The sequence below is a fragment of the Penicillium brevicompactum genome, assembly GCF_028827555.1.
Source record: "Penicillium brevicompactum strain IBT 35665 chromosome Unknown utg000005l_segment0_segment0, whole genome shotgun sequence".
Classification (NCBI taxonomy): domain Eukaryota; kingdom Fungi; phylum Ascomycota; class Eurotiomycetes; order Eurotiales; family Aspergillaceae; genus Penicillium; species Penicillium brevicompactum.
The window spans coordinates 5,301,240-5,323,532 of record NW_026623208.1 but is presented as its reverse complement, the minus strand read 5'-3'; the positions used below and the strand labels follow the sequence as shown (position 1 = coordinate 5,323,532).

Genomic DNA, 22,293 nt, shown 5'->3' with positions numbered 1-22,293 from the left:
GGTTCATGCGAGGCACCAAGCACCTTGTGGTGCAGTTGCTTACGTCTGTTAGGTATGTTTTACAGGCAAAGATTCAAGCAATGACACTGTCACTTGCAACGTTATTAGGCTTTTTTAGTTTCAAGAGATCGTCACACATAATTCCCAACTGCAGTGTAATATCCTCACCCGAGCAATATTACACAAGATTGGAACGGCTCCATTGTCGAGTTAGATCCCCCACTGTGCATTCTTCCTATCGTATTCGAATCATGAAGCAGGGTGCGGCACACCAACTGGTCGGGCAGCACTTCGGTTGGGGTCAAGACGGTTATCCAGGTCCTCATATCGAAGAATAAATTCGCGCTGTAATTTCAAGAGTCAGTGATCCAGGCCAAACAAATTGAAGAGGGAATGCATACTCGGATCTTTTTCCAGGAAACAGGGTCCCAGAGGAGATACACGCCGCGTTCTGTGACACCACGCTCCACATCAACAGGTCCGGGGTATGTCTCATCGCGAGTCAACCAGCAACGCTCGAGTTTATGGTAACGCCATTTGCGTCCCATCAATTCCTCAGCCACAAGCTCTTGCATGATGTCACGAGGCATGCTGTAGAAGATGTAAAAGAGCGTCTCATCACTGAACCCAGGGATTCGAGACTGTAAGGGCTGAATGTTGGCAACATTGTAGCAAGCCGGGAGGGAGAAATCTTGTTCCAGAGGCACGGCCGACATTGCCGAAACAAACGGAGAAGCAAAAGAGGTGTGCAGGGGTCTGGACAATCGGTAAGCATGGGCTAACGACATGGGGGAATGCTATGTGACATACTCGGCCTGGTTCAAATCCAGTCCTAAAGTCATGAGATCTTGACCAACCGCGAGACTCGCCACGTCAGGGCTTTCGCTATGAATCATGCGCAGCAAGCCGGCCAGCCCAAATCTGTCAAGCTCGCTCATCTGCGCAAGAGGCGGCTGTTCAGTATTTGCGGATGCACCAGATGCTTCTTGGCTATCGCTGGTTTCTGGTTGCCGTTGCTGAAGCTGCGGGGGATCACTGAAGTTTCGTTGGTTGGGAATTCCATTGCTTCCCAGATCCTGTAGCATTGTTAGCATCTATACAAAAAGATATGCAGCTTCATGCGGAACCCACTTCTTTCTCTTGTCCCAAAATGCCATTTGGCACTTGGCTGACTGGTGACCGCGATGATCCTAAACCTGAAACCACGGGGTTAGCTCGGCACGCTGAGCGTATGGAGAAGAACAATATTATCGCGCAAACAATGACGCTCTTGCTCGCGGATATGCACGGGGCCAAGAGACTCATCGAGCAAGAATGCACATACCAGGTCCGTAGTTTCCAAACCCTGTACCTTGCATCAAGCCTCCAGAACGCCCGAGGGGAAGATCAGCAGCAGCATTGCGGCCTAGAGGAGGGAATTCTTCAATGTTTCCTGTCTGGGGCTGACCGCCAACGCCCAATTGACTGCTAATGCCTTGTCCACCATTTCTGAAGTCGTCGAGTCGGTTGGCGAATTGTGTGCCGGAAGGAAACATGTCATCGTGCGGGGGTTGAGATTGTTGAGGTGTGGGGAGGCCTTGTGGTTGAGAGGAGCGGGAGGGGGGGCTTGCGAGCTTGGTGGAAGCTGTTGTCTTTGGACGGGTGTTGGCTGAGCAGCGCGTTGACTTGCGTTGGCCCACATTAGCTGGCCTGGAGTCTGAGACTGTGATTGCTGTGATGCTCCTGAAAGCGAAGGAAACTCCCTATGATCACCGACCTTGTCAGTTCAAAGACAGAGACAGAGGCGCGGGGAAACGGGACAACACTGCATATCATGGATATCAAGGAACTTACGAGAGATCTAGAGGCGCGGACGACGATTGAGATCCTCCCAAGCTTTGCGCGAAGCTCCCCATGGTGCCCATTGCGCGTTGATTGCCCTGTAGGCCGGTGGATCCACCTGGTAGATTGAAGCTCCAATTCGTAGCACCGCCTATTCAATCTCAGGTTAGCTTGGCATGATCAAAGAAAAGTCGAGTGCTCTGTCAGTGCTTCTGTTGCGCATCACATCCACGCGCGGCAAATGAACGGAAAAGGCATGACACAAATCAGGCTTTTGTGGGGTATAGTGTATGCGACAACGCCGATGCATGACGGGGGAGGCAGGGAGGTGCGATCCTAATGGCATAGATCGTGAAGCAGACTGCTTCGGCCAACATCAAACGCTCCACCAGAGGGTCTCGGTCGCAACGATAAGCACTCGTCACACAAGAGTTCCTGTAGGGCAAAAGGTTTCCGCCACGTTCACATCCGAGGTCGGCTGCGGAATCCATCTTCGCGTCCAAGCAAACAAGAACAGCTTGGTATCAAGGGCGATCCGCGGAGTACGAGGGCTTGACGGTATGGGGGACATGAAGTGAATGTAGAGAATGGTAACTAACCTGGCCGATTCATAGTCGAAGATTCCGTTGGGAAGGTAGCCTATGAAATTGCAAAGATATTCAGATAAAGGTCGAAAGTAGCATTGGCGGAGAGTTACCTCAGGTGAATATGTGGAGGGGAGAGAAGGACTGTCCGCTTGATGCGGCGGTCCTCCGACCGGCCCGGGATCTGATTGGACAGTTAGGCGCGCGTTTGGCGCCTGCCAGGGCCTTGGCTGATAGCTCCCTCGCCAGTGCCCGGACCTTCTGATCCTATTGCCACGGCGTTTTCGTGTCATAACCATATTGTCGCACATGAATGTAGTAAGGTATTGCACGTGACAGGGGACTGCACGTGAGAGGGTATTTCACGTGAGAGTGAGTGAGTGAGCTGAGGTGGCGTTTATCGCGGCAAACGCGTAAGCTTAGTCAGAAGATGACGATATGTGCAGCCACGTGACCTGGTGTCTTAGGCAGAAGTTGATGCCTTAAGTGGAGATTGGTCAACTCTGGAGTTGCGTCCTTCCAACATGCTTACCCCTCTGTACATATGAACTCTTAGCTTCCAACCACCCCAAAGTCTCAACGCTCTGTGGAAGGAGTTTCTCTCTCTAGGTCTTCATAATGATTCTGAGGAACTAGAGGGAGAACAGAGGTCTGGGAATTGATTAATTCTTAGGTAAAAACGAGAACCTTAACGGGGTTTTATATCCTCAGTGCAGAAGGTGCAACAAAGAAAGAAGCATTCCTTCTTCATCATCAAGCAGTCGTTCAGCAGATGCAGCATTCATCTGGGCAGAATTGTTCCAATTCTGAAAAAGTCCTTAGAAAGGATTCTTCCAACCCCTGGGCCCCTATAGCTGGTCAGATGTACGGAGTACCTACCATTTGACATCCTCCAAAGGGAGCATGGGGTCATCCACCTGGGCATATCATTTACCGAGACGACAATGACAATGAAGATCTTTACTAAGGTTAGAACCATGGGATTGGAAGATAAGAAAGTTCGTCTATTCATGTATAACAAAACACTTCTTACAAGGTATTGGTCGGATGATGCACCATACACACCAGCCCATACACAGGAAACCCAGCAATATTACGGAGTACACCTGTGATGATAAGTAACTCATGATCTGTTCGCCCAATGTGGACTTGGCTCTGGTCCAAGTTCCAAGGTTCAAGTAATGAAATCTACTCAGAACTTGTCACCATGCGCCTCCAAGCTTGTAACAAAACAAGACAGAAAACCTAAAGGTCTCATCAACCCATCACTGTTTCTCAAGCCTACGTATTCCACCGCTACGAAAAAGAACCAACCTTGGAAAGTAAGGAGTAGAGCCGCGTGCCTTGGCGTGTATGGCGGCTGTTGGTGGTAACGTGACCAATTTGGCCGCCCTGTTCTGCCGCTGCGAAAAGACCATCAATCTCCGACCACAACATTTCCCGGGGAAACCATTATCATAACCATGCAGGTTCCACGCATTGCAAGCCGCCTGAGAGGGCTGGCCATGGCTGAATTGCCTCCCACATACCTTGCGCCATCTCTTCATCGCCCCGTGACCTTCTCGCCGGTCCAATCCTCGAGCTTTTCTTCCACTGCCCCCGTCGGCGCCAACCCTCGACGCGATAAGAGCAAAAACCGTGGTGTATCAGCCATTAACAGAACCGGACCTCGAACCAGATTGGTTGCGTCCCGATGGCCTTTGCCCAAGCCTGTCTCGCCGGAAGAGATGCAGCGTCGAGAGACCAACCCCAACCACGGACTCTGGGCCTTCTTCCCTCCTACTCGGGAATCATTGCCGCTCCCAGAGTATGACAACGCACACGGTTAGTCACATGGCTCAATTTGATGAAATATATGCATTAAATGGTGCTGATTGCGGGTACAGGTCGTTCATGGGGTATCCAAGAACTCCGCGAAAGGAGCTGGGAAGACTTGCACGCCTTGTGGCATGTTTGCGTCCGAGAACGTAACCGCATCGTCACATCGGATCTGGAGAGAACACGAGTTCGCGCCGGCTATGGCGACTACGAATCCCAGGAGCGGGACAAGGTGGTAAGTGTTTGCGCCGCTTCATTCGTTGTCATATGATCAACCTTCCTCCTTCCGCGGGGTTTCCAAGACTCCATTTGCTCCCAAGATCTTCCCATATTTACTGTCACTGTGCTCGAGATATACTGACGTTGTTGGAATTGTTAGATCCTAAGCACCATGAAGAACATGAAGCACGTTCTCCGTGAACGCTGGTATGCCTACGAGGACGCTCAACGCATGTTCGAGCGTGGATATCGCCCTGAGAACTTCCATGGACTCGAGCAGTCTGCGCAGGAGACCGGAGCCCAGTAGAATGGGGGTCGTTTACCACAGGGACGAGGTTGTCAGGGTGATAATGCCGACTTGGTCGTCCTTGGGGATCAAATCACTATGTAACATTAGCTTTGGAGAGTGCGCATGTCAAAATATACATACAAAGTTGTCCAATTTTACTGCATTTAAATAAGTCATTGTGTTTTCAAGCTACAGTTTAGCCAATTTACCCCTGAAAGCCTGAAAGACAAGGATGTCCCAAGCTTCAGGGGCTTGGAAAGAGTGTCTTGTCCAGCGCGTCATTAATATGTGTTCTGGTGAGGTAACTCACTAGTGGCGGATCCGTCAAATAGTTCCCCTTTCTTACCGCTTCGTTGATCCGCGGGGAGATAACTTTCTCTTCTTTTCTTCTTCTCTTCTTATTCCCTCTATATTATCTGTTCATATTCAAAATGGAAGAGATTGCCCCAGAATACGATGTTGTGGTGCTCGGCACTGGTATGTTGCTCTACCCCGCCATTCGCCAACCCAACTGACCTCTTCTCAGGCTTGACCGAGTGTGTGCTGTCTGGGTAGGTCTGCGCTTCAGGAGCTTGTTGGTACCTTGCTCATTGTCTTTTTCACTACAGTGTCCTCAGTGTGAAGGGCAACAAGGTCCTCCACATCGATCGCAATGACCACTATGGAGGGTAAGTGTATCCTGGAAGCGGGGAGCTCACTATGACGATCGAAGCAGCTAACCATGAACGCAGAGAGGCAGCTTCTATCAACATCGAGGCTGTATGTCTACGAGCCTACCATATTCTTATCGTGTCAATACTAACGTCACAAATAGCTCTTCAAGAAATACGGCAACGTCCAACCCGGCGAGGAGCCATGGAAGAAATACGGCAGAGTCAATGACTGGAACATTGACCTGGTCCCCAAGCTGTTGATGTCCAACGGAGAGCTGACCAACATCTTGGTCTCCACGGATGTTACTCGGTACCTCGAATTCAAGCAGATCGCTGGCAGCTATGTCCAGCAAGGCAAGGGCCCCAAGGCGACCGTGGCCAAGGTGCCCTCGGATGCCGGTGAAGCTCTGCGCTCATCTTTGATGGGCATGTTCGAGAAGCGACGGGCCAAGAAGTTCCTCGAGTGGGTCGGTGAATTCAAGGAGGACGATTCGGCCAGCCACCAGGGTGAGTACAACAACGCGCTGCTTCGGCGGGGGTTTTCTCGGGCTAACGAAGAGTAGGACTTAACGTCCACAACTGCACCATGAAGGAGGTCTATGACAAGTTCAGCCTCGAGGATAACACTCGCGATTTCATCGGTCACTCCATGGCCTTGTACCCCTCCGACGGATACATCAACCAGCCTGGCGCCGCCGTCGAGACCATTAACCGCATTCGCCTGTACGTCAACTCTATGGCTCGTTACGGAAAGTCGCCATACATCTACCCTCTCTACGGTCTCGGCGAGCTTCCTCAAGGCTTCGCTCGTCTTTCCGCTATCTACGGTGGTACTTACATGCTTAACACCGATGTCGATGAGGTGCTGTACGAGAACGGCAAGGTTTCCGGTATCAAGGCCACCATGAAGGATCGCGAGGACCAATCCGACGCCATGAAGTTCGAGACTAAGACCAAGAAGATCATCGCCGATCCTTCTTACTTCCCCAGCAAGTCCAAGGTCACCGGATACTTGCTCAAGGCTATCTGCATTCTGAACCACCCCATCGATAAGACTGACAGCAGCGACTCTCTCCAGCTTATCATTCCCCAGTCCCAGGTTGGACGCAAGCACGGTCAGTTTTGAAGATCTCCCCGACCTTTATAATAGCTACTTACTTTTGTTAGACATCTACATTGCTATGGTCTCATCTGCACACAATGTTTGCCCCAAGGGTTACTACATCGCCATCGTGTCGACTATCGCCGAGAACGATGCCAACCCCCACCTCGAGCTCGAGGCCGGTTTCGAGCGCCTGGGTAAGATCGAAGAGAAGTTCATGGGACCCCCCATTCCTCTCTACGAGCCCACCGACAGCGGTGAGGAGTCCAACATCTTCATCTCCAAGAGCTACGACTCTACCTCACATTTCGAGACTACAACGGGTAAGACAAACGCCAATCTCACCATCAACTAGCAATCGCTAACAGACTATGCAGATGATGTCCGCGATCTCTACCGCCGCGCCACTGGTGAGGAGTTGAAGGTTGAGGGTCTTCGGGAGGACCAGCAGCTGGCCGCAGAGTAAATGAGTTCGCTTTGGCCTTTGGTTCATCGGAGAACCACTAGATTGACTATAGCACATTTGGACATTTGGGACGCTTCAATTTGCTCTCTGCGCCACATCATAACAACTCCAGTACACTCTTCTCTTTCGCTCTGATCCAACTTCTGGAATTTTGACGAATTGATTGTGGTGCACACGAAATCTATACAAATTTATGAACAGTCGCTCTCCTTCTAAGCATACCCAGATTGCTATATCAGATCAAATTCTCTGGTCCACCTCCGGGTCCGTATTAGCCTTTTCATGTTCACCAACGACACAGACATCACCACCCTCTGCCCTCTGAATCTCTGCTCTAAGCAAAGCCAATCGCTTGCCAACATGAACCACCTCACAGACAAGTCGCACTTCCATGTCTGTAGGCACAGGTCGTAGATATGTAACTCGCAGATTACGGCTGACACCACCAAGCGCGAACTTGCCCGGTGAAGAGAGACCGAGCAAGATTGTGGTAGACAGGACATCAATCAAAGTAGCAGCGCAGCCACCGTGTAGGTTCCCCATACCATTGCTCATTTCCGGCGTGACTTTGAAGAGGAATGTGACGGTGGCCGGCGGACCACGAGTCGCGGATTCGAAACGGAGGTTACAGCTGCGGGCGTCGACGCCCCAGTACTGTGCGATTAAAACAAACGTCAGGACTGGATTCGATGCTTGGGCGCCAAACTTCACGGCGATCCGGGAGTGTCGCAATCAGGAGCACTACTTACTCCTCCGTCGCCCAGGCCCATTCGGCTTGTATACTCGTAGACGAGTTCTTCGAACTCATCCAGCTTCCGGGACGGGGCACCTAGTGTATATTCTGACATGGCTGGATCGGAAAAAATGCAATTAAATGGGTATCAAGATGTATAGGAGAAAGGAAATGTTGAGCTGGAGGGAGCTGTACCCCACAGGCGCAGCTCGGGCTCGGAGTTGGACCTCGGCTGCGGCGAAATGATGAGTCGGTATGTTTGAAATCACCGATCTGCAACTGGTATCAACCAAAAATGAGTGTATTGGTACTCCGTATTAGCTAGTGGCGTTATTTTCCTGGGTCGATTATGATCGCATCGTGTTAAAAGGTAAGCTGGTTAGCAGAGTACTGAACTCGGGATCTGAAGAAGACATGACCCGAGGCACCTAAACAATATTGAAGGTGCCCAGGTGTTGCTCATAGCACACACAGCGAATCATGTGTAGATCGTAGTTATTGATCCATTGAGCAAAACTAGATAGTATGTGCGAAGTACGGAGTAAAGCCAGGGAGATATTGGCACCTCCTTGCTGTAACACCTGACTTCGCGTCACGCGTCTCGGCCTGAGGCCGACGATAATTATTTCCCCGACCACACCTCCCATCTGGAAGTCTAGCGCCAACGAGGGAGCCTTGTGAGTACCATTGAACTTTTAATAGCCATTGGTGCAATCGCAGACCCTCCCAGCGATTGAAAAGAATCACTTGTCCCATTATTGATCGCGCCCCTCCCCCGTCAACACTCTGTCAGACCGAAGCGATTTTCTCAAACCACAACATGAAGGACCCCCGTGCGTCGAAGAGGAGGCGCGTATCCGGGGATGCCGACGGCGACATTGAAATGGGCGAGGAACAAGACGTGTTATCTGGTCCCTCGTCACCCAATGGCCGAACGTCCCCCACGCCCGTCAAGAGCGCATCTCGACGTCGATCTATGCGTGCAGACGATGCCGCCGAACCGGTGGATGAAAACGACGAGCAAGAACAACAAACACCAGCGCGAGCGGGAACACGGTCGAGCGGACGAGTGCGCAAAACCCCAAAAAGATTTGAGGATGAGGCAGTGACGCCCTCAAGGAGGAAATCAACCACTACCCCCTCAAGAACACCACGGGCCCCTCGAAGTGCGCAGAAGCCGAAACAATCGCCCGTCGAAGATGAGAAGGAAGAGCCGCAAGAGGAGGATGATGAGCCGGACTTTGAAGAGGAGGATGACGAAGACGAAGACGACGATGAGATGGACGTGGATGAGCCATCTCCGAATCCTGCTCGCCGCTCAGTTTCAAGAACCAAGTCGAGAAGGAGCACCGCAAAACCGGCCACGAAACCCAAGCCAAGGCCCACCAGAAAGGCAGCCGAGCGGACGAAAGAGAAATCACCCTCGCCTGAATACCAGGACGGTCTGGATGACCTCGTCGCGATGCAACTTCAACAGGGTCTTCCACAAGCCCTGCTGGAAAAGCAGGATACAGTTGAGGTTACTGAGCCGCTACCAGAGTATGCCGAAAAGCTACAATCACTCTGCCAGTCAGGTCTAGCAGAAGAGGTCCGCATCCTCTCGACCGCCGTTCTCGAAAAGCTTTCGGGCACCCGTCAAATTCCCATCAGAGGGCTTCAGGCTGAATACCAGAAAGTTCACCAGCTCATCGAACAAACGGTGTCAGTTGGCGAGGGTAACTCCATGCTTCTTCTCGGATCTCGAGGGTGTGGCAAGACGGCTATCGTTGAAACCATTATCTCCTCTTTGAGAAAGGAGCATGACAATGAGTTCCATGTTGTTCGGCTCAATGGCTTCTTGCATACCGACGACCGCTTGGCTTTGCGAGAGATGTGGCGCCAACTAGGTCGCGAAATGCACACCGAGGATGATGCGGCGAAGGTCAATTCTTATGCTGATACCATGGCGACGCTTTTGGCTTTGTTGTCTCATCCAGAGGAGCTATTTGGCAGCTCCGGTGATTCAGGAGCTAAGACCGCCGCGAAATCCATCGTAATCTTGCTGGACGAGTTCGATTTATTTGTCACTCACCCACGACAGACTTTGCTGTATAATCTGTTCGACATCGCGCAGGCTCGCAAAGCTCCCATTGCGGTGATCGGCTTGACAACCAAGGTTGACGTGACTGAGATGCTTGAGAAGCGTGTCAAGAGTCGATTCAGCCATCGGTATACATACGTTCCATTGCCGAGGTCATTTGAGGACTTTTCAGATATCTGCCTAGGGAGTCTAGACCTCGGTGATACCGAGGTCGTGGATCTCGCAAATGAACTGGGTGTTCAGCGTGACCTGGTGGAGTCGAACAGGTGGACGACGCTACTCGGGGGATGGAAGGAGTACCTGAACGTAAGTCGAATCTCATTCATGCTATGCTGAGCGGTAATATTGACTTTACGAAACAGCACCTATGGAAGGATCAGGATTTCCAATTCCACTTGAAGCAGGTATACAATCAGACCAAGTCTGTAAAAGACTTCCTCGCCAGTGCTCTGCTTCCTATGAGTGACTTCCTGCAGAGCGTGATAGCAGCCGACGCTTCAATTCCTCAGGTTCCAACGCCCAAAGCATTCTCCTCGCAAACACTCTCATGCCCCGATCCCCCACCTCTCCCCTTCTCTACATCCATCACATCATCCAGTCCTTCTTCACTTCCCTTGGCTTTGCTGGTGGCTGCTACCAGATTGGCAGCTCTATTTGACCCCAGCAATGACGGAGTTCAGAGCATGGGACCTCTTGCGCTCTCTTTCCCTGCAGCATACGCCGAGTACGTCCGTCTTCTCACCTCGGCAAAAACATCAGCCTCCGTCTCTGGAGCTGCTGCCACCCCAGGTCGTGTATGGGGCCGAGACGTCGCTCGGGAGTCGTGGGAGAAACTGCTTAGCTGGGGCCTTGTGACCCCCGTTGGCAGTGGCAACGGCACTGCCGATGGTCAGATGTTCCGCGTAGAAATCAGTTTCGAGGAAGTCATTGAGATGGCTGGCTCAGGTGGCTCACTGGGTCAGTGGTGGCGGGAGTAATCTCAGCATCTGGCTGTCATTCTGGAATTTACTGCGGACATGCATCATGCTATTGCATCCTTTGCCCTTGTGATTTTCACAGTACAAGTACCAACTCAACCCATGGTTTCTACTCTTTTCGACCAATCACCAACTACCCGATGCCTCAGACATCTCGAGCCAATGTCAGACAAAGTCAGCCTCGAACACACATAATACAATAGTATCTAAAACATACACCCGCAAACCGGAGGGGCTATCAATCCCGCATACAAAGTGTAAGCCAGCATCCGGCATCGGATATATCACAAAACTCTCACCTGGGCACAATACGGGGCAATGAACGACATGCACCACACGCATACGCGCATGTGGCGAGTAGCAAGACCACATATCCCCATCTCCCTCGATGAAGCTATTGGCAAACAAAACTGGGACCAAACCTACCGGACTTCGCATGCTGATCGCCACTGCATCATCCCCATTGCAGACTGGGATTCTCCCATGGGCTTCCCATAATCGATCGGTCAAGTTCACCCTTACTTTGGCCCTTCACTTGTTATGCAAGTTGCCGCGTGCACGCGGTACATAGCGGAATGTGCTGCGCAGGGGGTTGTGGATTTGTTTGCTGCTGCTGTTCTCATGGGGAGTTGCCTGGGTGAGATTGCGTATCATGTGATATACGTTTGAAGATGAGTGTAGCGTGGCCGGATCGGGGGTCTGTTGAATATGCATCGCATCCACTCCGTACTCCATCCGGAGTGGGGGATTTTAAAACTGACCGGTGTGCTCTTCAGAGAGGCAGGGCATGTCATGGCGCAAGGTTGAGATAAAGGGTTAAGCTTGCATGACTTTGGTTATCTTCTTTTACAAATATTATTCTTTTCGGGTTTTCTCACTACATATTCCTAGTGCTACTCTGTACTAAGTAGTGAATTACAAGTTTAGCATATCTGGAGGGTTTTCAAATTTACATCTACCTCCCTTACTCCGTACAGAGTAGAAAACCCCAATAACCTTTTAACCGTGATCAAAATCAGTGGTTTGAATAATATTGCACTCGAAGACTATTTGATTGGCTGCAAAACACGCGGCAAACACATGTGGCTCGCCATGTGTTCGAAGTGACATGTCGAATTCTCCTCCCATTGCCCCAAAACGTCTCGACGTGGCATCACTGTGTTACTGCGTTACTAGGCGAAATCTACTCCATACGTTTCACCAGTAATTCAACAAGAGACCTTGCTCTCCAACCACTCCGTACTTGTACAGGGGATAACCACCGGGAAAATTAATCTGACCATACATGAGTGCAGGGGTTGGATGTGAGTCTGTACGATTTAACTTTAAATAGTCTAGTATGCCCTGGTAGTCCGGTGGACACCTAGGTCATGGCTGTGATGTGTGATAGAGGCCTATGTCCAAACAAACTGAAGCATTTGAAATGTACATATCTACTCCGTAGTAAATAGTGACCTCGACTCGAGGATCGGCATGAAACCTTGAGACTGTGGATCCGTACGGAGTACAAAGCCACTTACATGAGATGTAGCCGAGAGTGGATTCTATAGTACAAACATGGGAACATTCGCGTGGTTTTGATATGCAGTCGACACCTGGGCAGCATGCACCTCTCCCGACCTACAGTACACTATCTAGTCTAGTCTAGTCTAAGCTTGAGCGTTGAAAAATTATCCAGCTAATTGACACCAGCTGCAGATCAATATTATCGCTTCCGTTCCCTGAGTGCATACATGAACATGTGTTTTGATGCGCACACATGCAAAACCTGGATGGAGCGCATTTGACCCTGCAAGTTCCCGATACTCCCATCCGTACGGCGCTTTAGGACGCTCTTGAAAAATTGACTGGATAGCTGTCATCTCGACCGAGAGGACAGGGTCGAGACCTAAAGACTGGTTTCAGAGAGGTGGGGGGTAAATCCAGACCCGCCTGACACGACGTGAGAGCAAAAAAATAAAAGAGTCAAGAAGGATGGAGTTTTGTGCGACATGGTCAAAGATAGTGCTAGCTAGTCTCCTAACGCCGGGATTTGGTCTAAATCGAGTTGACTGCGACTGATCAGCGGGTTGCGGTCTGTACGGGTATCGACTACAATAGATATGCTCAAGTTTATCGAAAACATGAGATAGCAACAGCCAGCCCGGAAAGACAAAGAGCCCAGCCCGTTTGGCGCTATATCTTGCGGAGGGGTACAATCTGCTGTACACCCGGAAGAAAAGAAGAGTCAAGGATCTTCCCGTCCACCCATGCCAGCCACCGGCTTCAGACGCCGAAAATGAATTCGAAGTGGCAACCCCGCTCGATGAAGAATCTCATTGCCTTCCGATACCCAGGATTTTCACATTTCTTCAGGCTGGCGCTACGCCAAGCCGGCAGCCTAGTCTTAGGCCCATTAGCAGGGGTGACGGTGAACAAGAGTGGAGGCGAATGGCGTGGTGATCTCTTTCGCGGAGAATTGTATTTTCAAATGAGTGACGAGAAGATGAAAAATAGGATTTTCGTCAGGCTAAGCGAGTCGATCAGTGAGCTCAGAAGCATCAAAGCGTAAAGTGTGGCGTGGGGTGAGGTAACTCCGTAAACAGCGTTGTGTTGACGATCGGTCCTAATCAGGCAACCTCCGTTTCCCCCGCTGCCATGCAGTAGTAGAAATGACGATCAAACGACACCCATGAGATCGCTGACAGCAACAGTAGTGTCGGAGATATTCTCGCATATCCGTCAGATAATTTCACACCGAGCTACCTGTATTTTGCCATTGAAGTGAAATTCGGAGGTGTGTATGTATGGAGGATCATTGATCATACAACGCTGGAGAGACATGTGCTCCCTGTGCGACGCGAAATCTGCAGTGCCGGTGGAGCTCTCGTCAGGACCGGACTTCCTTCGGCTTCCCGTTGCGAGTACATATGCTTCTAGATCTAAACTGCACGAAAAGATGCAGGAATGGTGTGATCCATGCCAGCAACCGTGGTGGGACTGGGAGTTAGAAGATAGCTGATATACATATGCTGGCTCCGACCGGGTGTGTCTTTGTACTCCTTGAAGCGAGGAGCGAGGAGTAGCGCAAACAGTTTTGTGAGTAACTTTATTGCCGGTGTGTTTGTGTGTACTCCGTAGGATGCCATCATTGGAATCCCAACTCGCTGATCCTTTTTTTGCCTGCGATATTGTCTTTGGTGGGACATTCGCGCTGCCCAAGTGGTGAGTTGGTCCAGTGACTGTGGATTAATCCTTTCGTAAAGGAATCAGACACACCCGAATACTACGAAGGAAAAATCGCATAGTAGTACACCGCTTCGTCAAACAATATGGGTACTTCCATGGAATAGATCCACATTTAGAATTGCAATGCAAGTCATTTTGCGGAGGATCATAATTTTACGGGCACTAGCTGCATACGTGTAGCTTGTTGTGTTGCAGTGCTCGTACAGGTAGATCCGCCACGTGGACATTCTTTTGTGCCGTGTGGAGAACCTGAAAGTCTACGGAGATTTTCTTTGCTCATTTTTGGGGGTTCAGGATTGACAGCTACGGAGTACTACATTTTGGACTACAGAGTAATGTAAAGCTCTTTCTTTTTCAGACCTCGTGGATTGATACCGAATCTGATACATGGATACCCGGACTATTGAGGGTGCCAAGACTAGGAGCCTGGAGCTCGGAGCTCAGAATCTGGGTCAGGAACGACGAAAAACAAAGGAAGAGGGAAAAAAATAAGGAAAAACCGGGCTTCAATAGTGTGCAATCCGCAGGTTTTGCCGCATCCCCTTAATCTGAAAGGGAAAGGAGTTCCATTTTATTGGTGGCTGAACCATGGAACACCCGAGACCGAGGCTTCTTAGCGTCTTCTAGAAATCTTCTGGAAGCCTTCCCCCTACGGACTTCGCCGTATTCGGCCGGGACTAAGACTTCGACTTTGGTTCGTCTTACGAACTATTCAAAGTCTATGACGTGGTTTTCTATCACCGCTCTGTTTTCAGCTTGGTGGAGTTTTTAATGTATATTTTACCGTATTTTATATTTCGTACACTCGCCCAAGGGTCCATCGTAAACTACTGGTACTTTTACGCCGTACAAAGTAATAGATTTGATGTTTAAACTCAATGAATGGTTATGTGGAGAAATCCATACGGAGTACGGAGTACTGTGTCTATGTACATACAATATGAATATCAAATACAAGTACAAGTTAAGTTCACCCCCTTGTAAGGCTAGAGTTTTTGCAGATCAGATATTGGCTCCACGAAAGAGTCCCCATTCCAAATCCCTACTGGCTGAGATCAATCAATGTCCTCTATACCGAACAAAATAGCATTCGTAATGAAAGCCACAAATTTCACGATAGTTTCGAAATTAATCCACCGCGGCTGCGGCGCAAAAGAATAGCTTCCCCCACATCAAGTCCGACAAGGCTTGACATTCCATATTGTCCAAATCCGGTAGTACCTAGGCATCACATATAGATGAGGCTCTGTTCGCAAGGTGTTACGTGCGCCTGGGAGTCACTAGTGTCTTCGCTAGTCTGTAGAGAGGCCCTGTCAATCAGCTTTCCACCCCCCCCCTCGCCCCCAGGATTAGAATCCCTGCTAGGCGAGCCCGAGAATAACATCAAGTGCGGCTGAGTCACGGCACAGGAGGTCCAATCGCGCACCCGGGCAGCTGGATGGCCACTTACAAAGATACGATAACGATAACAAAAGGCTGTGATTACGAGTACTCGTACGAGCCCAGTAGGGGATGGACAGATCCGCGCTCGAGGATGATTGTCGCTCCCCATTTCCACGTGGCGAGCTCAGCTATGCTTTCCCCCACATTCGCCGGAACCCGCAGACTACAAGCTCTAAAATGTGATACATACTCTCGGGATTTTCCAATCTAACCATATTGGTCTGGACAGGGTATTGGGAAGCGATCGAATCTGATAGTCCACGATCGAGTCTTTGATCAACGTTTGCCTAGGTAACGCCCACGAGTCGACAGGTATATCCCTAGAGAAATGATGAGACGCGTCTAGACCCTCAGCCAGTTGGCCCAGATGCAAATAGTTGACGCTGCAGATACTCCGTACAGGTGAGCATTTAGAGTTTGAGGACGATCAGTCCGGGCCCAAGGAGCATCAGAGCATAGTTTGAATCCCAATAGCCCAAGCCACATTCCTACAGAAGGGCGAAGCCGCTAGTCGGATGGTTCCCTGGATTCCGTAGAGATCCGCATACAACCATGCAGTCCGGAGTATGTCAACCTGCTACATGCAGGGACCCCTAAAAGGCAAGGAGGCCATGGGGAGAGCAGGTTGTTGCCTGTATACAGAGTACGGAGTACAACGTGAAGGTTGACAGGCAAGGTATCCAGGGTCAAACCGCGTGCACAAGCTTTTGTAAGGTGCGAACTTCCATAGTCGACCGCAAATGGTGATTAGTGGTGGTCTTGGCAGCTGATAATTCCGGCTCTGACTATTTCGAAGGTTACGAGGCTCTCTTTTAGACTTTCCATGACTCGCAAGGCTCGATGGTATGCTTTATTAACTATTTGGAATATTTGATGTAAATCTAGCCACGCCTTCCATGCACATATTTACCCCTGAAATGGTAGATTCGAAACCTGCAGGAAGTTCCCTCGCGTGGCAGTCAGGGATGTTGGAAGGGCAAAGAGAAAAACTTGAAATGTGATTAGGAAAATTACCAAAGATACAATACCGTACACATAATCGATACAGTCGTATTGGTAAGAAAGGGGTATACCCGATACAATACCCTTCAACCATGTGCCAGAGAGGATCAACACACAAAGCGAGGATCACTGGGTCTCAGGTTGTCTACTCCGTAACTCTGCCCACCGTTGGATATCTGACCGCAACTTAAGACTTTAACAGGAAAACCTCCGTGAGCCAATCTGTTAGCGGGCCTCAAATTTGGAATGTTGTCTCCACTTCGACCACCCCAACCTCGCTGAACCATTGGTTGAGGCGGAACAAAGCGACCTGCTTTATGACTTTCGGGTTAGTGTCAGTGATCTTTGCGCACATGGCTATCTGATGTGCAAACACTAATATATACTTGTCAGACAAACCTAGCAAGCCTCGAGTAATTTGCTTTATACTTCTTACAGCTCATATACTGTTCCAAGGTTATGGTTCCTATGGTGCCTTTCCAGCTAGCCAACCTTAACCTCCCCTTAGTCCGGTACTCGCTTTCCTCATTATCAGAGCCGCACAAGAATCCACGATCGGGTTTGCTCGGGCAGGGCTGAGCCAAGATTTGACTGGCGACCAGAGTTTGAAGACCCCTTTTTGGCCCCCAACTTTTTGCCACATGGGCTTTGCCCCTGGGATTAGAGTGCAAAGTTTACTCGGATATCCCAGCTTACTCATGCCAATTCCACGTGGTGCCGTTTCAGATCGTGGTTTTGTGATTTGTTGAGTCTGATAGATCTCAACAGCTGAAGGACATATGACGTATCAGTTTTTGGAATGTTCTTTGTTCCAAGGTTCTTTTCTTCTTTTGTTCTCTTCTGTGACCTGTACAATGCATAATATAATTGCTCCGTACGAGGTTTCGTACAAAGGATTCGTACTAGCGATCTGCGCTATCCAACATGACTCCCGCCAATTCGCTCCATGCGGGGAGCCGATCTCGTATCCCCCATGTGTAATTACCGACCATCACTGCTCGATTTGTCTCTATGACCGTGTCTGAGCGACCGTTCAAACCTTCTTGATGAGATAGTCGCGACACTTGTACCGAGTAGCCTTTGGGCTAGGCGAGCCCGTTTCGTACCTTGGCGAATAAGACTTTGCCTGGGTCGCCCTCCGCGTGACCTCTGCCGGGCGCGTTGGTTGGCCAGCCTTGTTCCTTGATGAGCGCCATCAGGAGGTGGCTTGCTGACGTGTTTGACAGCTCGTCCCAGACAGAGTGCGAGCCTTTTCCCATTTTCAGCCGTCAGGTTGATAGCATGGTTCATGCAGGTGAGATTCTGCCGCTGTGCCGCGTATTGGGGGCCTGTCTCGACCGCTATATGATGTCGGATGAGGCTCTCATGCCGACCGTTAGCCCATCTGAGACAATCTCCGACCGCAGAAGTAGTAAATTGAGATCTTACCCCTGCATCAATCGGCAGAGTGTCTCGCGCATTGAACAAAGGTTCAGGACCGGAAAAAATCTCCGAACAATGATTCATGAATGACTGATCAAGCCAATTAAGAGGCTAAAGGGACGTGATTGGAGAGAGAGTGTGTGTCCAGGCGGCAAGTCTGACGTCCAACCCCGTATTCCAAAACCCGAAACGGGAACGGGAAGTTGAAACCCGTTGTCACCTTGGCAAACTTCAAGCCGGGAACCGGGCAGACAATGCGAACCAGGACCGTTTAAGTCCGCGCCTAAGATCATCATGGGATTTCTTAGCGAAAGCTATCCCCAACGAGACCCATAGCACCGATATCCAGGGGAAAGATTCGCGACCTCGGGAGACTGCGCCCCCCTCTAAGCGCAAAGGAGTAAGAGGGGAGGTCAACGCTTAGCCGCTAAGCATCTCTCCACGTGGGCACACGTGGGACCACATGGATTATACGCACGAAATAAAAAGAACACGCTTGGAATGGCCGTGGAAGCCTCGGTTTACAGGGTTTTCTTGGGTATTATTTTTTGGCAGCCTCCACGTTGCCCTTTGTGATGTCGTTGTGCCCAAGGTCCCCAGGAGAAAATACCCCTCCCCCCACTATCTCTTGACGTGCACACAATAACCTGGCCTGATTGTCTCACGCTTCCGATCGGAAGCGCTAAGGGAAGTTTCAGGATGAAAGTCTTTATGTAGGCAGACTAAAGTAGTTTAGAGCATACTCCCGAAACATCATAAATACACTCTGGAAAAAAGGTCTTGCTCCACCATGAGACGATCGGTGTGAAAGTGAGAGGGGTTTCTCCGAAGACGACATGGTTGCCCCCCGTCAACGAAGGATGTATTCAAGTGTACACTACTTGCACCTGGTATGGAGTGCTCTAGACACACATGTAACATATTTGGAATACTTGGACAATGTATTCGTACCCGTGGATACATGTAGATTGGAGTTGTTATGGGCTGTTAGTTTTTCGGCAATAATCCGGACCCCCATTTGCGTGTAGATAACGTCAATTTATTTTCCGGTCTTATTTTCCGGTCGAGCTAAGGGAAGATAGGCAAAATACTTTAGTTATGATCAAATTTCCTAGACTGGGATAGAGTTGACAGCTTTCCACGGTTCTCTTGAATATCATCATGTTCGCCTTTTGCCGCCTCGTTCGAGTTCGGGGAGAACGAAGTTCCATGCCACGTGGGCTCCATTGGTATACTGCGGACATGTCTACTGGAACCTGATTCGCGTGTCTAGAGTTGAGTGCAAGTGCGGGATACTCATACAGGCGTCCTCAGCCCATATCTGAGCTCATCCCTTGTCTGAGATATATTGATATCTTTTTTTATCCTCCTAATCAGATAGATAAGCGCGACTGAAGATTCAGATCTAGGTCAGAGTTCAGAGATCCAAGACAGGGGAGGTAATACCAGTACTGAGTATGGTACGATCTGCCGGATATGTTCGGGGCTAGCCTCGTTTGGGAAAAGTAATGAAATCATCGAGTGGAGCTGGAAAGATTGGGTACGGTGGATTTAACTTCCAGAGTAGAATTCAGCATGTAACGTGGATTGCAGATCCGGAGATATGGGTAGACATGGAGGTAGGATACTGATAATGTAAGTTGTGAGGAAATAGGTGAAGATGTACGGAGTGAGGAGTATGGAGTATGCTGGGATGCAAGGTAATAGCCATGAGTACGGGAGTACGGGAGTACTCTGTATTGAATAAGTATTGGGCTGTATTGTCACAAGATACCAATACCAGACCATACGGACCCTCCGATCTTCCACGTTGTTTGGATGCATCAGGCCAAACCCCTTCCGGGTCTCACGCGTGGGCTGTGGGTCGTGAATGACAGAACCGAATGGCTGTTCTTCATACTTTTCCTTTTTTTTTCTCATTTCTTTTTCCCTTTTCCTTTTTTTTTCCAAGTTTAAATTGTTTAAATCCTTTTTGGAATTTTAGGGATTTATTTCTGATTTTCCTTTGATCCCGTTCTTCTTCCCCTTAGGTCCCATTCCCCCTCCTTTTCTCTTCTATTGAAATTCCATTGAAATTAATTTCAGACCCGAAAATCTGTATAATTTCCTTCCCCTTCCCTTAGTCCAGATTCCACTCTGGATTTTCTGGAAATTTCATAAATTCAGACCGGAAAAAAAAAGGAAAAAAAATTCCCTTTGATGGTATCAGGTCGTGTTTGACCTAATCCACTTTCCGCAGAAGTCTGGTTCACCCGAAGACTCAAAACCATTCAATGCCAACTCAACCCGGAAACCACTGCCGAGAAGATTCTCTCCCTTCACTTCCTTCAGTTCCTGATACTGATCCTCTACAAACCTTCACTGGTTCTGTTGTCGGCTCAATCTCCCGTCGCAATCGTCGCTCTTTTGCTGCTTTAGCTCAGAAGACATCCAACGCCCTTGCTAGTCTGTCCGGAACACAGACTACACTACGCTCCTCGAACTCCTACAGCAGTTTGTCGAGACATTCTACGCCGTTGACCCCGCCAATCGACGAAATATATCCGCAATTGACGGAGTCCTCTCGCCCTTGCTCCCCGGCCCTGGTCGACACCCTCCCCGCCAATTCGCAGAAGCGTCGCCTGACCCTTCAGCGTCTTCCTACACCTCCCCACGATACCCGGTCCTCTATATCCGGCCCACCCAAAATGCATCAAACTTCGTCAAGGTTATTGCGCATGACCGAGGATGAGCGTCCGTTCACCAAGGTAGGTTTTCCCAATATGCAAAGTGGGGGTGGATTACGGTGATTGTGCCGGACTTAATGGCTGATTCGCGCAGGATTTCATGGACTTGTTCTCCACCTTGATGGTCAGCTTGAAATTAGATTCTCACCGAGTTCGTTTCACGCGCTATGATCACACGTTCACCTCCGAAGAGGCGATCAACAACTTGGGTTCGCTCAAGTTCTCGCAGTCCAACCGCATGCCCGACCCCAAGGACCCCTCCCGCATCGTCACCACCACCACCACTACCACTTTCTCCATGGCCAAGGAAATGGCGCGATCCGTGTGCCAGCGTTTTGTAGACGCCCGTTTCATCGAATCCGTTGACGGCAAAGCGCTCCCGATCTTCCCGCTCAAAGGTGCTCTCTTCCAGCTCACCCCGAAGGGTATCAACATCCTGCAGCGATTCTGCCAGCGGAACGGTATTACCGCCCGTCACGTGATGGATGTGTTGGAGTCACCGCGCAACACCATGCAGCTGGTGAACCTGGAGCGGGACACGGATACTGACAAGCTCTCCCACGATCGCGCGACTATCGAGGTCATTTTCCGCCGCTTTGCTGGCCAGGATGGCCCCAACGTCAAGAGCAGTATCTCAACTTCCGACTCCGACTCGCTTAGTGACTACACCAACGGTCTCGTTGGTGTCAAGGTGGCTCGGGAACGCAAGCTCCAGGATGGCAAGGTTTACAGCAACACTTTTACCGGAAAGGCATCGGTAGACTGGTTGATGGATTGTTCAACAACAATTGAGCGCCGAGAGACCTGTTTGATCGCCGAATTGTTCTTGAAGTATGGTATGATCACAATGATCCAGGATGATAAGTCCTTCCCTGATATTGGGCCCACCGCACACTTCCAACCCTCTAAATACGCTATTTACGGCATCACCGAACGCGGTCAGCGCGTATGTGGATGGATTGCCCGCGAGAAGGCCCGTGAGAACGCAGCGGCATACGACAGCCGCGGCATGCCGCGGGATTCTAACAACGCCCGGTTGACACACATTCTCCAAGATCCTGCTCTGCGTCTGCTCTTCCGCGAATTCCTTCGCTACTCGCTTTGCGAGGAGAATTTGTCTTTCTACCTGGATGTTTCTGAGTTCACTGCCAACTACCACAAGGCCGAGAAGATGGGAACATTCAACAAGGTTGATTCCGTGCGGGAAACCTTGGCGGCTGCTTATGGATTATACAACGCCTTCCTGGCCCCGGGCTCTCCTTGCGAGCTGAACATCGACCACGCGCTCCGCAACAGTCTGGCTAGCCGCATGACCAAGGCCGTGGGAGATGACGATTCTATGTTCAAAAGTCTGCAGGAAGTCGTGCACCTGTTCGAGCTTGCTCAAACATCCGTATTCAAGCTCATGTCCAGTGACTCGGTTCCCAAATTCTTGCGTGACCCCAAGTACGCTGTTGTGCTGCAAGAACACGACGTGGACATCATGGGAGGTTCGCGCTCATACTCGCCTACCCCCGGTCCTCCCTCCATCCCTGAACGCAGCATGAGCCGTTCAGCCCGCGCCTGACAACCAGCGTCCACAAGCATTGATTTACCCCGCAACCCATTCGAAGACGATTCGTACCACTGCGATTCCGACTCCTCATGAGCCTATTTGGCAAAATCCGCCAGACTATTTATTCAACATACGCAGTTGAGACGTCGAGCCTTCGAGGCCCATGATCGAGTCC

The 22,293-nt window shown here is 50.2% G+C and overlaps 7 protein-coding genes across 7 annotated transcripts; 4 read left to right on the top strand and 3 right to left on the bottom strand.

The window, feature by feature from the left end:
* Nucleotides 1-249: 249 nt before the first annotated feature.
* Nucleotides 250-1,904, bottom strand: N7506_007878 (NOT2/NOT3/NOT5 family protein; the record flags this gene model as incomplete). Its single annotated transcript, XM_056957171.1, has 6 exons — nucleotides 250-345; nucleotides 402-756; nucleotides 811-1,076; nucleotides 1,132-1,196; nucleotides 1,325-1,722; nucleotides 1,834-1,904. The coding sequence occupies 6 exons, from the start codon at nucleotides 1,902-1,904 to the stop codon at nucleotides 250-252; spliced, it is 1,251 nt and encodes a 416-aa protein (XP_056811505.1).
* A 1,964-nt stretch (nucleotides 1,905-3,868) lies between these two features.
* Nucleotides 3,869-4,749, top strand: mrpl4 (mitochondrial 54S ribosomal protein uL29m; the record flags this gene model as incomplete). Its single annotated transcript, XM_056957170.1, has 3 exons — nucleotides 3,869-4,229; nucleotides 4,292-4,458; nucleotides 4,603-4,749. 3 exons carry the CDS (start codon nucleotides 3,869-3,871, stop codon nucleotides 4,747-4,749), a joined length of 675 nt encoding a protein of 224 aa, XP_056811504.1.
* A 413-nt stretch (nucleotides 4,750-5,162) lies between these two features.
* N7506_007876 (secretory pathway gdp dissociation inhibitor) lies at nucleotides 5,163-6,952 on the top strand (the record flags this gene model as incomplete). The annotated part of the gene is made up of 8 exons (XM_056957169.1): nucleotides 5,163-5,208; nucleotides 5,258-5,282; nucleotides 5,340-5,399; nucleotides 5,463-5,490; nucleotides 5,546-5,891; nucleotides 5,948-6,499; nucleotides 6,552-6,809; nucleotides 6,864-6,952. 8 exons carry the CDS (start codon nucleotides 5,163-5,165, stop codon nucleotides 6,950-6,952), a joined length of 1,404 nt encoding a protein of 467 aa, XP_056811503.1.
* A 240-nt stretch (nucleotides 6,953-7,192) lies between these two features.
* N7506_007875 (PaaI family thioesterase) lies at nucleotides 7,193-7,800 on the bottom strand (the record flags this gene model as incomplete). Its single annotated transcript, XM_056957168.1, has 2 exons — nucleotides 7,193-7,606; nucleotides 7,702-7,800. The coding sequence occupies 2 exons, from the start codon at nucleotides 7,798-7,800 to the stop codon at nucleotides 7,193-7,195; spliced, it is 513 nt and encodes a 170-aa protein (XP_056811502.1).
* Nucleotides 7,801-8,505: 705 nt separating this feature from the next.
* Nucleotides 8,506-10,742, top strand: N7506_007874 (origin recognition complex subunit 4; the record flags this gene model as incomplete). The annotated part of the gene is made up of 2 exons (XM_056957167.1): nucleotides 8,506-10,071; nucleotides 10,128-10,742. 2 exons carry the CDS (start codon nucleotides 8,506-8,508, stop codon nucleotides 10,740-10,742), a joined length of 2,181 nt encoding a protein of 726 aa, XP_056811501.1.
* Nucleotides 10,743-17,448: 6,706 nt separating this feature from the next.
* N7506_007873 (uncharacterized protein) lies at nucleotides 17,449-17,674 on the bottom strand (the record flags this gene model as incomplete). The annotated part of the gene is made up of 2 exons (XM_056957166.1): nucleotides 17,449-17,493; nucleotides 17,522-17,674. 2 exons carry the CDS (start codon nucleotides 17,672-17,674, stop codon nucleotides 17,449-17,451), a joined length of 198 nt encoding a protein of 65 aa, XP_056811500.1.
* Nucleotides 17,675-20,110: 2,436 nt separating this feature from the next.
* On the top strand, nucleotides 20,111-22,130 carry flbA (developmental regulator FlbA; the record flags this gene model as incomplete). The annotated part of the gene is made up of 2 exons (XM_056957165.1): nucleotides 20,111-20,584; nucleotides 20,658-22,130. 2 exons carry the CDS (start codon nucleotides 20,111-20,113, stop codon nucleotides 22,128-22,130), a joined length of 1,947 nt encoding a protein of 648 aa, XP_056811499.1.
* Between the last annotated feature and the right edge of the window lie 163 nt (nucleotides 22,131-22,293).